The sequence below is a fragment of the Electrophorus electricus genome, chromosome 14 (genome assembly GCF_013358815.1).
Source record: "Electrophorus electricus isolate fEleEle1 chromosome 14, fEleEle1.pri, whole genome shotgun sequence".
NCBI lineage: Eukaryota > Metazoa > Chordata > Actinopteri > Gymnotiformes > Gymnotidae > Electrophorus > Electrophorus electricus.
Genome location: NC_049548.1, coordinates 12235001 through 12247791, shown reverse-complemented (window position 1 = coordinate 12247791; position 12791 = coordinate 12235001). Strand labels below are relative to the sequence as shown.

Genomic DNA, 12791 nt, shown 5'->3' with positions numbered 1-12791 from the left:
TTAATAGAAATCCAGTGATTAAGAATCGTTTGTATTCGGCCGCCATCTAGTGGATATATTCTACATAGCCATCAGTGCTAACTTAATTAAAACACGTTTATGAGCAGATAGCTAGGGCTGTCCACGTCTGTAGCATTTTGCAGAAAGGTGGCAACCCCGATCCTCTTCATGCTGTTCATATGGTACATTCAGTTTCAATATTACGTTGTCTGATTTCAACATCGGTATTTATAACTCTTGTACACATGTTTTTGTTGGCGTTTAGGCGCCAATGCATTTGTCGTCAGCTAGTTATTGGTCAGAATACGCGATGTTCACTTGAAGATCATGCCTGTCGTGGGCCTGCCACGCTTGTTGTCGACCCTCAAACAGCGTCGTGAAGTGTCGTCAAACTGTCGTGAAGCGCGCCGCCCCAGCGAAGATGGCGGCTGAGCTGCATCCGCGCAGCGGAAAACTCATCGGACTGTCCAACTCGAACCGCACGGCGCAGCGAAACCAGTCGGTGCAGGAATTTAACCATGGTTTGGTCCTCAGTCGAGAGCCGCTGCGGGACCGGGATGTCTTCACCGTGCGAATTGACAAAAAGGTAAACAAGATGCTACCGGTGTTTGACTCGTTGCGTCCCAGCCTGGCCGTGCGAAGCGCGTTCTGGACGTTTGAGCGATGGGTGATAAAACTGGTGTGAGGACCAGGCGGTAATAATACACACTGCTGTGAGGACCGGGGAGTCATAACGCACACTGCTGTGAGGACCGGGGAGTCATAACGCACACTGCTGTGAGAACCGGGGAGTCATAAAAACACACTGCTGTGAGGAGCGGGGAGTCATAAAACACACTGCTGTTAGGAGCGGGGAGTCATAAAACACACTGCTGTGAGGACCAGGGGGTAATAACACACTGCTGTGAGGACCAGGGGGTAATAACACACACTTCTGTGAGGACCAGGGAGTCTCTCTGTGTGCGTTTGAAACAAAACAAAAGCTATTTGTCTGAATACTGCCACGACGAGTCTGTCTTGCTGATTTGTTGATCTCAATTTGTTTGGTTAGCTAATATCTTAGCCTCGGTGTCGTGATGCGTTTGTTAGCTACCTCGCTAGGTGATTAAATGGACCGGCGATTTTGATTTAATTAAAATTGGTTTAGAAATTGGCGAAGCACCGTTATTACAACTATAATCGTAAAACGTGTCGGTGGTTATTGCGGCTGCCAAGCAGCGGTGTCCTCGCTATCCCGGCTAGCCTGTCGGGTGCTAACCCTGCTAACCAGGTTTGCGCTTTGTAGCTGACATGCTAATGTGGTTAGCTAGGTTACCTCACTGACAGCCCGATGCAGTTTCATGGCAGCTCGCTTTATAGTTTTGGTTGTATATAATGTCATTAATCACGGGAACCGTCTTCTAGTTAAAGTAGCATAACTAGCGAGCTAGCTAAACAGCTGGTTAGCTAACTAGACGTAAACAATTGCCAATGTTTTATTTTAGCTTGCTATCGTAGCTGGCTAGTAGAGTCGACGCGATGCGTTTTAAGATAATACATTTGGAGTATAAATTGGTAGTTAGTTGTGTATGTCTTGCGACTTCTGTCAAGTCTTTAAAGTTAAATTCGAAGGACTGTTCACAGCGTCCTTAAAAGATGTCTCTATATTATTTTGTGTAGTCCACAATATGTGGTCTACGAATGTTTTAGGTTTTTAACAAATTTGCCAGGATTTTGGTTACTGTTGGTTTTGTTTTATTAACGTTATCTTCGAGTCTAGATTCATTTAGGTGTAAGGGATTAATTAGCTCGTTCGTTATTGGTTTATCCACAGTTTGTTCAAGCTTATACGGAGCTAATTTCCTCCTGTTTGGCTGTTCGGAAAGGCAGCTTGTGTGGTTAGCATACCGTAGAAACGCTTGCAGAAATCTTGTTCTTCAACCTACTCGCCTGCAGTGTGAGTTCTTTATTGCTTTTAAACATGTTCTGCCAATGAAGTTAACCTTTTGTCTAGTCTCAGTGTCCTGACCTATTTTCTGAATCATGCAAAACTCTAGACACTGGCCACTTTGCTTTTCTGTCTGCAAATATCACACACGTTTAGTTAATCTTGAGGCCAGGTATGAACTTGCATTTAGAGCTCCAGTTATTCTGAATGTCCTATAATGTCATTTTCTACATATTTATATACATTGGTTATACAAATTCCAGGGAATGCAAATGAGAACTCTGAGAGCTCCCAGGACCCCATCACTCCACTTCTGACCTTCCACCCACTGTTCCTTAATTCAGATCCACTCTTATTGTGTGCTCTGTACCTGACTTACAGTCACTGAGACAACAGCGGTGGGCAGAAGAGAAACAAACGGCTACATATCCTGCCCTAAATAGCAGAAGAGCTGGAGAGATTTATTTTCTTTGGAATGTTATTTCCTTTGGGATACATGATATCCAAAATACTGATGTGGCTTTACATAGTAATCATATTACTTGAAGGTGACCTGTAAAATTATGCCAGTATTCAGAGATAAAGAACCTGTTTACGTCCTTTAAATGGCCCAGTGCATCAAAAGTATGCATTTAAGTGCGCAAAGATGAGCATTTTACCATTTTATCATTACCATCTTTATTTGCACAGGTGGAAATCTGGAGTGCATTTTTAATTTACATATTTCTTTCTGTATTAAACACCAGGAAGATGTACATGTACTATAATGGAAGTGATCTTATTTCCTAAACATTAAGAATAATTAGTCATAATGGGTAAGCATATGCATGATTAGGTGGTTCTCTGAGCTGCTGTAACCGCTTTGCACAGGTGAACTCCTGGAGCGGCTCCATAGAGATCGGTGTGACTGCACTGGACCCAGCTGCGCTGGACTTCCCCAGCAGTGCCACGGGTCTGAAGGGCGGCTCCTGGATTGTGTCGGGCTGTTCTGTGCTGAAGGACGGGCGCTCAGTCCTGGAGGAGTACGGCCGCGACCTGGACCAGCTGGGCGAGGGAGACCGCGTGGGCATCCAGCAGAACGGGTGCGGCGAGCTGCACCTGTGGGTGAACGGGCAGGACTGCGGCGCGGCTGCCAGTGGCCTGCCCTCCAGACTGTGGGCCGTGGTGGACCTCTACGGGAAGTGCACACAGGTGACCGTGGTCAGCTGTGAGCCCCCACCCGACACGGACGGCGAGGAACGCGAGGAAGACGAGGAGGGGGAAGAGGGGCAGGAACCAAAAGGCCTGGCAGCTCCAGCTGCTTTGATGACGGAGGCGTGCCGAGACCATGTGGAGAGGAGTGGCACCACGGTGCTGCCTGCTGTTCATGCTACGACCACAGTCATGAATGGCTCAGCGGAGGAAGGTATTGCGCAAATGATTGCTTTGGGGTTGATGCCCGAGTCCATAGATTAATTCCCTCATGGGGAGATATTGACCCATCTGTACATGAGATGTCCTGCAACGTTTGTAGGTAATATCCTACAATAACAAGTCAGATAAAAGTGTCCTCTTTTTGTCTAAACTTCTTTTAGAAATCACTCAACAAATCTGTCACAATGCGTATAGGAGCAAAAAAAAGCCACTCGTGTGTCTGGACCACTGGACGTGCTTACAACAGATTCCATTTCCGATTCCAAGTTAACCAAATTAGTCACAACAGCACTGGGTTAAAAGAGAAAGATATTTGTTATGAAATGTTTGCTTATTTACAGCAAAAAGAAAATGGGTGAAAGTACATTTTGACAATGTACACATACTTTAAGAATAAATAACTTTAACTAAATATATTAGCTTATGTGTGCTTATTATATATGAATAACACTTTAAAATACAAAGATTCCTTTGGGGCAGTAGAAATTTGGTTTGGGACAGTCCAGTTGCTTCCCTGACTGGGCAGGTTTTTTTGCTCTTAGTGCCTGAAGTTGCAAGAGGACATAGCAGACCCGACAAGTTTCCCAGCAACTTTGAGCCTGATACCGGTAAGATTTATTATCGAATCGGCTGCATTTTAACATGTTCACTGGTCCTTCTTCTGGTATCTTCTAGGTGAAGCACTCTGTTTTGTTTTCTTTCCTTTCTTCTCTACCCCTTGAAGTCCTTACAGAGCACCAGTTATTTGATGTGTTCAACAATGCCATTGTCTCCCTGTATCGATCAGAAGATGAGGGTGGAGAAGACTCAGGGCTGGGTGGGGCCAGGGGTGGGAATTCAGACTCTTCCAGGGGGGGCTCAGGAAGCAGCAATGGAACCAGAGGAGCAATGGGAGGAAATGACAATGCAGGTGGAGGCGGAGCCGGTGGTGGGGGCAGCACAAATAACAGTCCATCAGGAAATGCAGGGGGCGTGGCAGGGATGGGTGCTGGGGGAGTGACCACCAATGACGCGCTGCTCTTTCACGAGAAGTGCGGCACGCTGATTAAGCTGAGCAACAACAACAAGACGGCGGAGAGGAGGAGGCCACTGGACGAGTTCAATAACGGAGTAGTGATGACCAACCGCCCACTTAGGCACAACGAGATGTTTGAGGTGTGTGCGCCTTTATCTTCTTGAGGAGTGAGAAACGTGTGCATGTGTGCACTAATGTTTAAGAGAACTTTTTAAATTAACATTTAATTTGATGTTCATACAGGTATGCATTAGAAGTAATCCTTAAAATAAAAAATACAAAAAGCTGAGTGACCGTATCTCATTGTACTGTGTGTCAGATTCGCATCGATAAACTAGTGGATAAATGGTCAGGATCCATCGAGATTGGAGTGACAACTCACAACCCAAACAACCTGGATTACCCGGCAACCATGACCAATTTACGCTCAGGTGTGTTACCCCACGGGTCTCTGAGTGACACAGTCCAGCTCTTGGCAAAAGCTTTTCTGGTTAAGATGTTTAACTAAAGAAGTGATGTTAGTCCTCTCCTGATTCATGCTGGGTGTGTTTGCTGTCAGGGACGATCATGATGAGCGGCTGTGGAATTTTGACCAATGGGAAAGGGACACGGAGGGAATACTGCGAGTTCAGTCTGGATGAGCTCCAGGTGAGATGTGTGTCGATTGGATGGCATTGGCCAGCCGTTCTCAGCACACGTTACGTTGTGCTGGGTCTCTAACTGGCTCCTTGTTATGTGTCGACTCTCAGGAAGGAGATCACATTGGGCTGATGAGGAAAGCCAGTGGAGCGTTACACTTCTACATCAACGGTATAGATCAGGGTGAGCAGATGCGCTGCTGAAAGCCTGATTATCTTAAATCGTGGTGGATTTTCGGAACAGATCCCAGATCTTAACTTTAATAGCTATGAGAAGATGCTTATCGTTGTGGATTAGTTTCATGTTACGGCACAGTGTTTGTGGTTTCTTCAGGTGTGGCTGCAGTCCAAACCCCAGGTGTGGTGTATGGGGTAGTGGACCTCTACGGCATGGCTGTTAAAGTCACTATCGTCCACAACCACAACCATAGCGACCGCTTACGACGCAACAATGCCATTATGAGGGCACTGTCGCCGGACGTGGGGCGACCCCGGCCCGCCCTCTCGCTGACCCCTGACCCGGAAACTCCGGACCGCTTGCTCTTCCACCCGAACTGTGGCCAGAAGGCGGCCATCATCGGAGATGGCAGGACAGCACTGAGACCTCAGTGAGGAAGCGTCGTGAAGACTTGTTTAACACTGGCCTCTAGCCTTAGGAATTATTTGAAAAGATGTCCTACAAAAGGCCATGTAGTTCATGGAAATGGTTCTGCTAAGTCTGGAGTTTCTGTCTTTGTCTTGATTTGTTTTCTCTTGTGCAGTGCAACTGATGACTTTAATCACGGGGTGGTGCTAAGCAACCGACCGCTGCATTCCAATGAAGTATTCCAGGTGCGGATTGACAAAATGGTGGACAAATGGGCGGGGTCCATTGAGATTGGCGTGACGACCCATAACCCCGCCTATCTGCAGCTACCCTCCACCATGACCAACCTGCGCTCAGGTAAGCTGTGTCAATCAGTCCTCGTAAGAGTACACAAATGCAGTCAGCATAACTAAAGCGTAACTATTTTAAGCCACTTTGCCAATATCTCCATATCTATGAATTAATCCTACTCCTAGACTGAAATTTCAGTGATTTTATTTATTTTTTAAATAGAGTGAATTGATCCTGGAGTAATCTTAAGCTGTGCTCAGGAAACCAGGCATTGAAACAATTTTAAACCAATTCGAGCAGTGGAAACCAATGGCATCTTATTTGTGTGTCCCCCCCACACACCATCTCCCACAGGGACGTGGATGATGACAGGCAACGGGGTGATGCACAACGGAACAACAATCCTGGATGAATATGGTCACAACCTGGACCGGCTCAAAGTGCGTGCGACCCCCGTTACTTCACAGGCCCCTTACTGATACTGGTCCACGGGCCTTTCTGTTCCTGCCTTTGTTCTGTGCTTGTGTTTTCTTAGTACTGCTGCTGAAGGATTTATTACTACGCATGATAAATTACTTAATGGAATTTATTTTCCCTTAATTAGCATGAGGTAGATATGGGCAATGACTAAGAGAAAAAGTGGAGCAGGCTGGGGGTAGCTATCTTCTCTGTCTGCCCATGTGCTCTGCCTATGTCCAGGCCGGGGACACGGTTGGCGTGGTGAGGAAGGACGACGGGAGCCTGCACTTCTTCGTGAACGGCGTCCCGCAGGGGCCCGCTGCGTGGAACATTCCACCCAGCGTCTACGCCGTTGTGGACCTGTACGGGCAGGCGGCCCAGGCCACCATCATGGATGACATGGGTGAGAGAGGAGCAGGAGGTGGGCGTGGATTGTAGAGGAGGGGACAGAGACAGGCAGGCTGGAGAAACACTGAGAATACAGGAGACGAGGGGGTTTTCAGACGTGAGGATGAAAAAACAGCGTAGTGTAAACAGACACGCTCTATTTCTTTCACTGTCTCTGTCTCTTACACCCTCCCTCTCTCTCTCTCTCTCTCTCTCTCTCTCTCTCTCTCTCTCTCTCTCTCTCTCTCTCTCCCTCTCTCTCTCCTTTAGCTGACCTCCCTCCTCTCCCAGACGACAGTTCAGAGGGGCCAACAGCTCTGTCTCCAGGCAGTCCATGCTCCGTCACCGGAACAGCCACGGCCAGCGACCTGCGCTTCCATCAGCTGCACGGCACCAATGCCGTCATCACCAACGGTGGCCGCACAGCCCTCCGCCAGAACTGCCGCAGCGAATTCAACGACGCCATCGTCATCTCCAACAGGTGCGCGGCAGCCAAGAGAGACGCTGCTCCTCTCACTGGTGGTGGTTTGCTTTGCTTTCAGTTTTTGCCGTCTGCGCAGTGGTGCTAAATGACGACCCAGTATTGATGAGTAGAGCTTATGTGGTGTAAGGTTTTGTCAAAAGTGTGTGTGTGTGTGTGTGTGTGTGTGTGTGTGTGTGTGTGTGTGTGTGTGATAACAGGTGCCTTCGAGATGGAGAGTTATTTGAGATTGTTATCCAGAAGATGGTGGACCGCTGGTCGGGCTCAATAGAAGCAGGTAAGCTGCCATCACAGCTGTGGTTAAACAATAGAACGCACTTTTGGCAAATAAAATAAAGACAGAAAAACCACATTGAAAGTCACATTAAATGTTGATGCAAAAATTGAAGGACTCGTGACATTTGCTGTTCACCTTATAACGGATCGGGTCAGGAGCATTTCTTTAGATCCAGGATAAAATGTCTTTGGCTTTGTGCTGGATGACACTCTCCTCTGCCCACAGCAGGGCCAGCAGCGCCGCACAAGAGCGACTAATGCAATAATGACGCAATTTCAGCAATCAAATAATCGCAAAGAAGTGAACCGTGGTCTTCCAGGAGTAGCTGTTCAGCTTCCCAAACAGCCAGACTATTCGCTACTACGCCTGTGTCCAGGAGAGCAGCTGGGTTTTGTTTTTTAAATTTAAAGTCTAGAAGGTCTTAAAGCCCAGAGAACACACAATGGAAGCCCTGCTTACCTTTTAAGTTCGATTGTACAGGACAGCGTTCAGCATTATAGCAAGACAAGGCGCATGTGCATGTGTCTGTGAAATGTCCTGTGGATGTCTCATTGTCCTTGAGAACAGGGACTCTGCACCTCATCACTGAGCTCTGTGGGTGAAGCTGGGATTATGTGTGACTTTGTGTTTTCTGTATTGTAGGAGTGACTGCCATTAGGCCAGAGGAACTGGAGTTCCCCAACACTATGACTGACATTGACTATGACACCTGGATGCTGAGGTATGTCTGTATTTCACTCTGCCTCTCCGTATCTGCCCTTCTGCTTCTCATCTGTTCCAAATCTTGCTCGTCCTCCCGTGTCCCTGTCCTTCCACTTTGTTGATCTTCCTTCCGGGACCTCGAGCAGCGGTACGGCCATCATGCAGGATGGGAACACCATGCGGAATAACTATGGCTGCGATCTGGACTCCCTGAGCACGGGCTCCCGGATCGGAATGATGCGAACAGCCTCAGGAGATCTGCACTACTACATCAATGGAGTGGACCAGGGCGTGGCCTGCACTGGCCTGCCCCCAGGTAATGGCCAACAGGAACCAGTTGTGTCATGGGTCCATTTCTCTTAAAGTTCCACCTCTACAAAATGTAGTACAAAAACTGAACTGGATAAACTCCTTGATTTCTCTCTCAGAGGTGTATGCAGTGGTAGATCTGTATGGCCAGTGCGTGCAGGTGTCCATCACTAGCTCCTCTGGCCCTCTGGACAACAGCCTCTGTACCAGTAACATCACAGAGAAGAGCTTCCCCATACATTCTCCAGGTAGTGTGTGTGCTTGAGTCTATATTTCTAGGATTCTGTAAATAACTATTAAATTGAAAGCTGGAAAGCCCTGTAGTAGAGCACACTGAAGACAGTGGCTGAAGTCATTTACTCATGACCTGGTGTGATGTAGAGAGTAGACATATGGATGATTTAAATATTCAAATGAATGTATAGAGACTTGATATTATGCACCGACTGTGTTCCTGTTTACTGCAATATATTGTATGTCACAATTGCATTACTAGGGTTCTCCCTCTCATGTATGTGTCCCCTCATGGTCTCCCCCTAGTGGCAGGGGTGGCTCATCGCCTACACAGCAAACATGGGAAAAATGTAGTGCTACTAGGAGACGGTTGCCAGGCAGTCAGGGTGGGAGGTTACGCTCACGGAATCGTGTTCAGTGCAAAAGAGTTGAAGACAGATGAACTGTTTGAGGTGAGATTAAAGGAGAGCCTTTCATGACTATGCATGTAGCCAATGTAGTTAGATTAACAAGGGCTGAGTTTAAAATAAATGAAGGAATAGATACATAATTTGATAATGAAATATTTGTGCTGAAGAGAGCACAACGTGCCTTTTGGGGGTTTGTTGATTTGATTGTAGTTTTGCTTACATTTGCTGAATGGTGCATTGGAATCAGGTGATGCAGGGATAAACAGTAAAATAACAGACTCTGGGTTTCTCGGTTTATAAATGGAGAGATGTGTGGGATTCGAGTGATGTTTTGTAGGTATAAGAGCTGCGAGACAGCTGAGTTCTTTCTGCTTCCAGGTGAAGATCAACGAGGTGGACGAGCAGTGGTCCGGTTCGCTCCACATCGGCCTGACGACCCTGCAGCCCCCCGACCTGCCCTCCTGTCCCCTAAGTGGCCTCTCGCCTTCCCTCACCCAGCTCAGGTCAAAGGTCACCTGGCTGCTGGCTGGGGCAGAGGTCAGGCGCAATGGCATGCTGCAGAGGCAGAACTACGGCTGTTCGCTGGACCGCCTGACGGTGAGACAAACACTCGCATAGTGCAAAATGAGCACTGAAGCTCTGAAACATCACTGACACAGAACAGAGAGAAAACAAAACTCAAGATGATGCAGAGCAATAGAAACAGTTCTGGTAGGGCACCTGATCACAAATTCTTAGACTTTCTTTTTTTTTTTTTTCTTCACCTGCTAGAAGGCACAAGAACATCAAGACAGTATAGAAACGTTCAGTTAAACTATCATAGAGTTGAGGTTTATCATTTGATCTGAATAGTAGTGTGACAAGACTGCCACCTGCTGAAGGTCAGTGTGCTGTTTAACCCCTAGTAGTCCTCGGTTCGAGGCTGGGCATGCTCACCGCCTTCTGTCTGTGCTAAGACTGATCCTGGTTCACGTCTTTTAACTATGTTATTGTAGGTGGGGAACCGTGTGGGTGTGAAGAGGTGCAGTGATGACACAATGCACATCTTCATAGATGGAGAGGACATGGGATCAGCAGCAACAGCTGTGTCTAAGGTACGCACACACACACACACACACACACACACACACACATACACACTAACGTACATTCTTGTACTTCCCATACTTCCCAGCTATGTAAATGTAAACTGGATCTACATTTGAGTGGAACTCCAGTGCAGGTATAAGCAGGCTGCTCTGTTTGTGCCTGTGTGTTTCAGAACGTGTATGCGGTGATGGACTTGTACGGGAAGGTGACGGCTGTATCAGTGGTCAGCTCCACAGTGATGGAGGACTCGGACAGCGTCAAGGCCTCCTCGCTCTCGTCCGACAGCTGCAGCGAGGGGGAGGAAGATACCACTCCGGTCAGTGGTGGTGGGGCAGTTTAAGCTATTCAGCTTTGCATGCAGCAATCTGTGGCTTTTTTTTTTTTTTTTTTTTTTTTTTTTTTTTTAAACTGTCGCATAGGCACAGGGGTTGACTTACTTGTCTCATACCTTCTCTGTCTCTCTGGAGCAGTGTGAGAACGAGCCTGCCCTGGTGCCCACGGCGATGGTCTTCCTAGAGAATCATGGGAAGAATATCCAGCTCTCCAATCAGAACCTGACTGCTGCACGAGTGTCAAGCTATAACCAGGGGCTGCTGGTCACAGCACAAGCTCTTCCTCGCCAGCAGCTCTTCCAGGTGGCTGTCCATATGTTTGTGCGTCTTTCTTCATTTATGTGTTGTGTCTATGCCAGACCTCACCCTGTATGTTTGCGGGACTGTTATCTATTGTGATCCACATCCTGCGTGCGGGTTTGTGTACGCAGGGCGTGCTGATTGTCTGTCTGTCTCTGCTGTTTCAGTTTCAGATCGATCGGTTAAACTCATCCTGGACATCGTCTCTCTCTCTGGGCGTTATTGGTCACTCTCCCGATCGCCTCAACTTCCCCTCCACGGCGTGCTGCCTTAAGCGCTCCGTCTGGCTACTGCAGCGAGACTCCGTCTTCCATAACTCGCTGAAGGTCCCTTCTGTCTCTTTCTTTCTCTGCCTCTTTTTTTCCCTCGCCTTTCTCTCTCTCTCTCTCTCTCTCTCTCTCTCTCCCCCCTTCTTTCCCTGTCCCTGTCTCACACTATATTCTTTTATTATTTTGTTTTTGTTTGTTTGTCTCTTCCAGCATACATGATGACAGCATCTTTTGTTTGATTGTATGCTGCTATAGTCTTTCTGGTGTCTGTGTGTCCTCAGATTTGTGAGAACTATGGGCCAAACTTAGACACGTGTCCTGAAGGGACCGTCCTGGGGCTGTTGGTGGATGCCAGCGGCTGCCTCCACCTATTTGTGAACGGAATGGACCAGGGCGTGGCTGCCCAGGACATCCCAAGTCCCTGTTACCCACTCATCGACCTTTATGGACAGTGTGAACAGGTCTGCATGTCTCCCTACACGCACACACGCAAAACATCCACAGACATATATACATGTTACTGCTGAGGACGTGCGGTAGGGCACTCCACACTCTAGCTGTGCTCTTCCAGTATCGCTTTGCGTGCTCTGGGGCTGGCCTTGGCAGTCCACCACTTAACGCTTAACGTCCTCCTACACCTCTGCAGGATAGATTGAGCCTAGTGCTGCCTCTATCTCCTCAGGTCACCATAGTAACCAACCATGTGCCGGCACTGGGTGCGAAATGTGGCGAAGTGCGTTGCCAAGGCGACATGGAGAAGGCTGACATGGTGGATGGTGGGTGGGCTTTTCTGAATGTGTGCCTGATTTTTAATCTAGAAGATTTGAAGTTTTGTATTGTCAACTAATATTTGCTTAAACAGAAAACTTTGCTTTGTAGTGCCCAAGACCTCAATGCTGTTTCAAGAGCAAAATTCCCAGCACTGAGTTTGCACCTCCCATGTTTTATTAAGCTAGCTGGATATGCGCTGTAAGACTGACTGACTCATTACTGCAGAGGTTACTTCAGCGCTGGGGCATTTGCTGTGTAGTTTTCCGCTGATTAATTTCTGGAATGGGAAAGGAAGTCGGACGGCGTGTGACTGGACGGTGTCCTGGGGCGTGCGTCTTTGCAGGAATAAAGGAAAGCGTGTGCTGGACGCCCCCTCCTGAGGTGAACCCCAATAAGACCTGCGAATACCAGGCACTTTGCTCCAGATTCAAGGACCTGCTCACACTGCCTGGTAGTACGCTGCTATCAGAATGGCACTATGCCACATTTTGTTAGCTTTTTCTGGCCACCTTTCTCTCAGCCAGGTTAAGCTCATTTCCTGCCTCTTTTTTCTACATCTCAGATGGCTACTTCAATGAGGACGCCAAGTATAACCTGTGCTACTGTGAGTCCTGCCATAAGCTCCGTGGTGATGAGACCTACTACAAGCGGGGCGAGCCTCCCCGCGACTACGCGCTGCCCTTCGGCTGGTGCCGCTTCGCCTTGCGGTCAGCGGCCGTGCTCTCTCCCACTAGCCCGCACGTGCTGAACACTCACTCGTGTTCACCAGGATTCGGGGGCCATCTTCCCAGATCGGGATTAAACCTAGTCTGAACGCGGACAAAGAAAAATCAGTCTTTCAGTGGGGAATCGCCACTGACCAGTTCCAGTTCAGTCCGAGACAACGTCTAATCCGGGTCCT

General features: G+C 48.0%; 1 protein-coding gene across 2 annotated transcripts in view; it reads left to right on the top strand.

Moving 5' to 3' along the window:
- The first annotated feature begins 86 nt into the window (after positions 1-86).
- neurl4 (neuralized E3 ubiquitin protein ligase 4) overlaps positions 87-12791 on the top strand; it is a 15831-nt gene continuing 3126 nt past the window's right edge. For both annotated transcript variants that reach the window (XM_027020911.2, XM_027020910.2), the window contains exons 1-27: positions 87-182; positions 373-586; positions 2798-3332; positions 3883-3948; positions 4065-4495; positions 4675-4786; positions 4915-5003; positions 5105-5177; positions 5328-5601; positions 5755-5936; positions 6225-6310; positions 6570-6732; positions 6987-7197; positions 7398-7474; positions 8117-8195; positions 8323-8492; positions 8605-8733; positions 9026-9171; positions 9508-9726; positions 10125-10223; positions 10391-10534; positions 10689-10853; positions 11018-11176; positions 11401-11580; positions 11802-11895; positions 12234-12341; positions 12453-12597. In XM_027020911.2, coding sequence (XP_026876712.2) covers positions 169-182; positions 373-586; positions 2798-3332; positions 3883-3948; positions 4065-4495; positions 4675-4786; positions 4915-5003; positions 5105-5177; positions 5328-5601; positions 5755-5936; positions 6225-6310; positions 6570-6732; positions 6987-7197; positions 7398-7474; positions 8117-8195; positions 8323-8492; positions 8605-8733; positions 9026-9171; positions 9508-9726; positions 10125-10223; positions 10391-10534; positions 10689-10853; positions 11018-11176; positions 11401-11580; positions 11802-11895; positions 12234-12341; positions 12453-12597 — 4364 coding nt within the window. In that variant the 5' untranslated portion in view covers positions 87-168. The remainder of the gene's footprint in view (positions 183-372; positions 587-2797; positions 3333-3882; positions 3949-4064; positions 4496-4674; positions 4787-4914; positions 5004-5104; positions 5178-5327; positions 5602-5754; positions 5937-6224; positions 6311-6569; positions 6733-6986; positions 7198-7397; positions 7475-8116; positions 8196-8322; positions 8493-8604; positions 8734-9025; positions 9172-9507; positions 9727-10124; positions 10224-10390; positions 10535-10688; positions 10854-11017; positions 11177-11400; positions 11581-11801; positions 11896-12233; positions 12342-12452; positions 12598-12791) is intronic.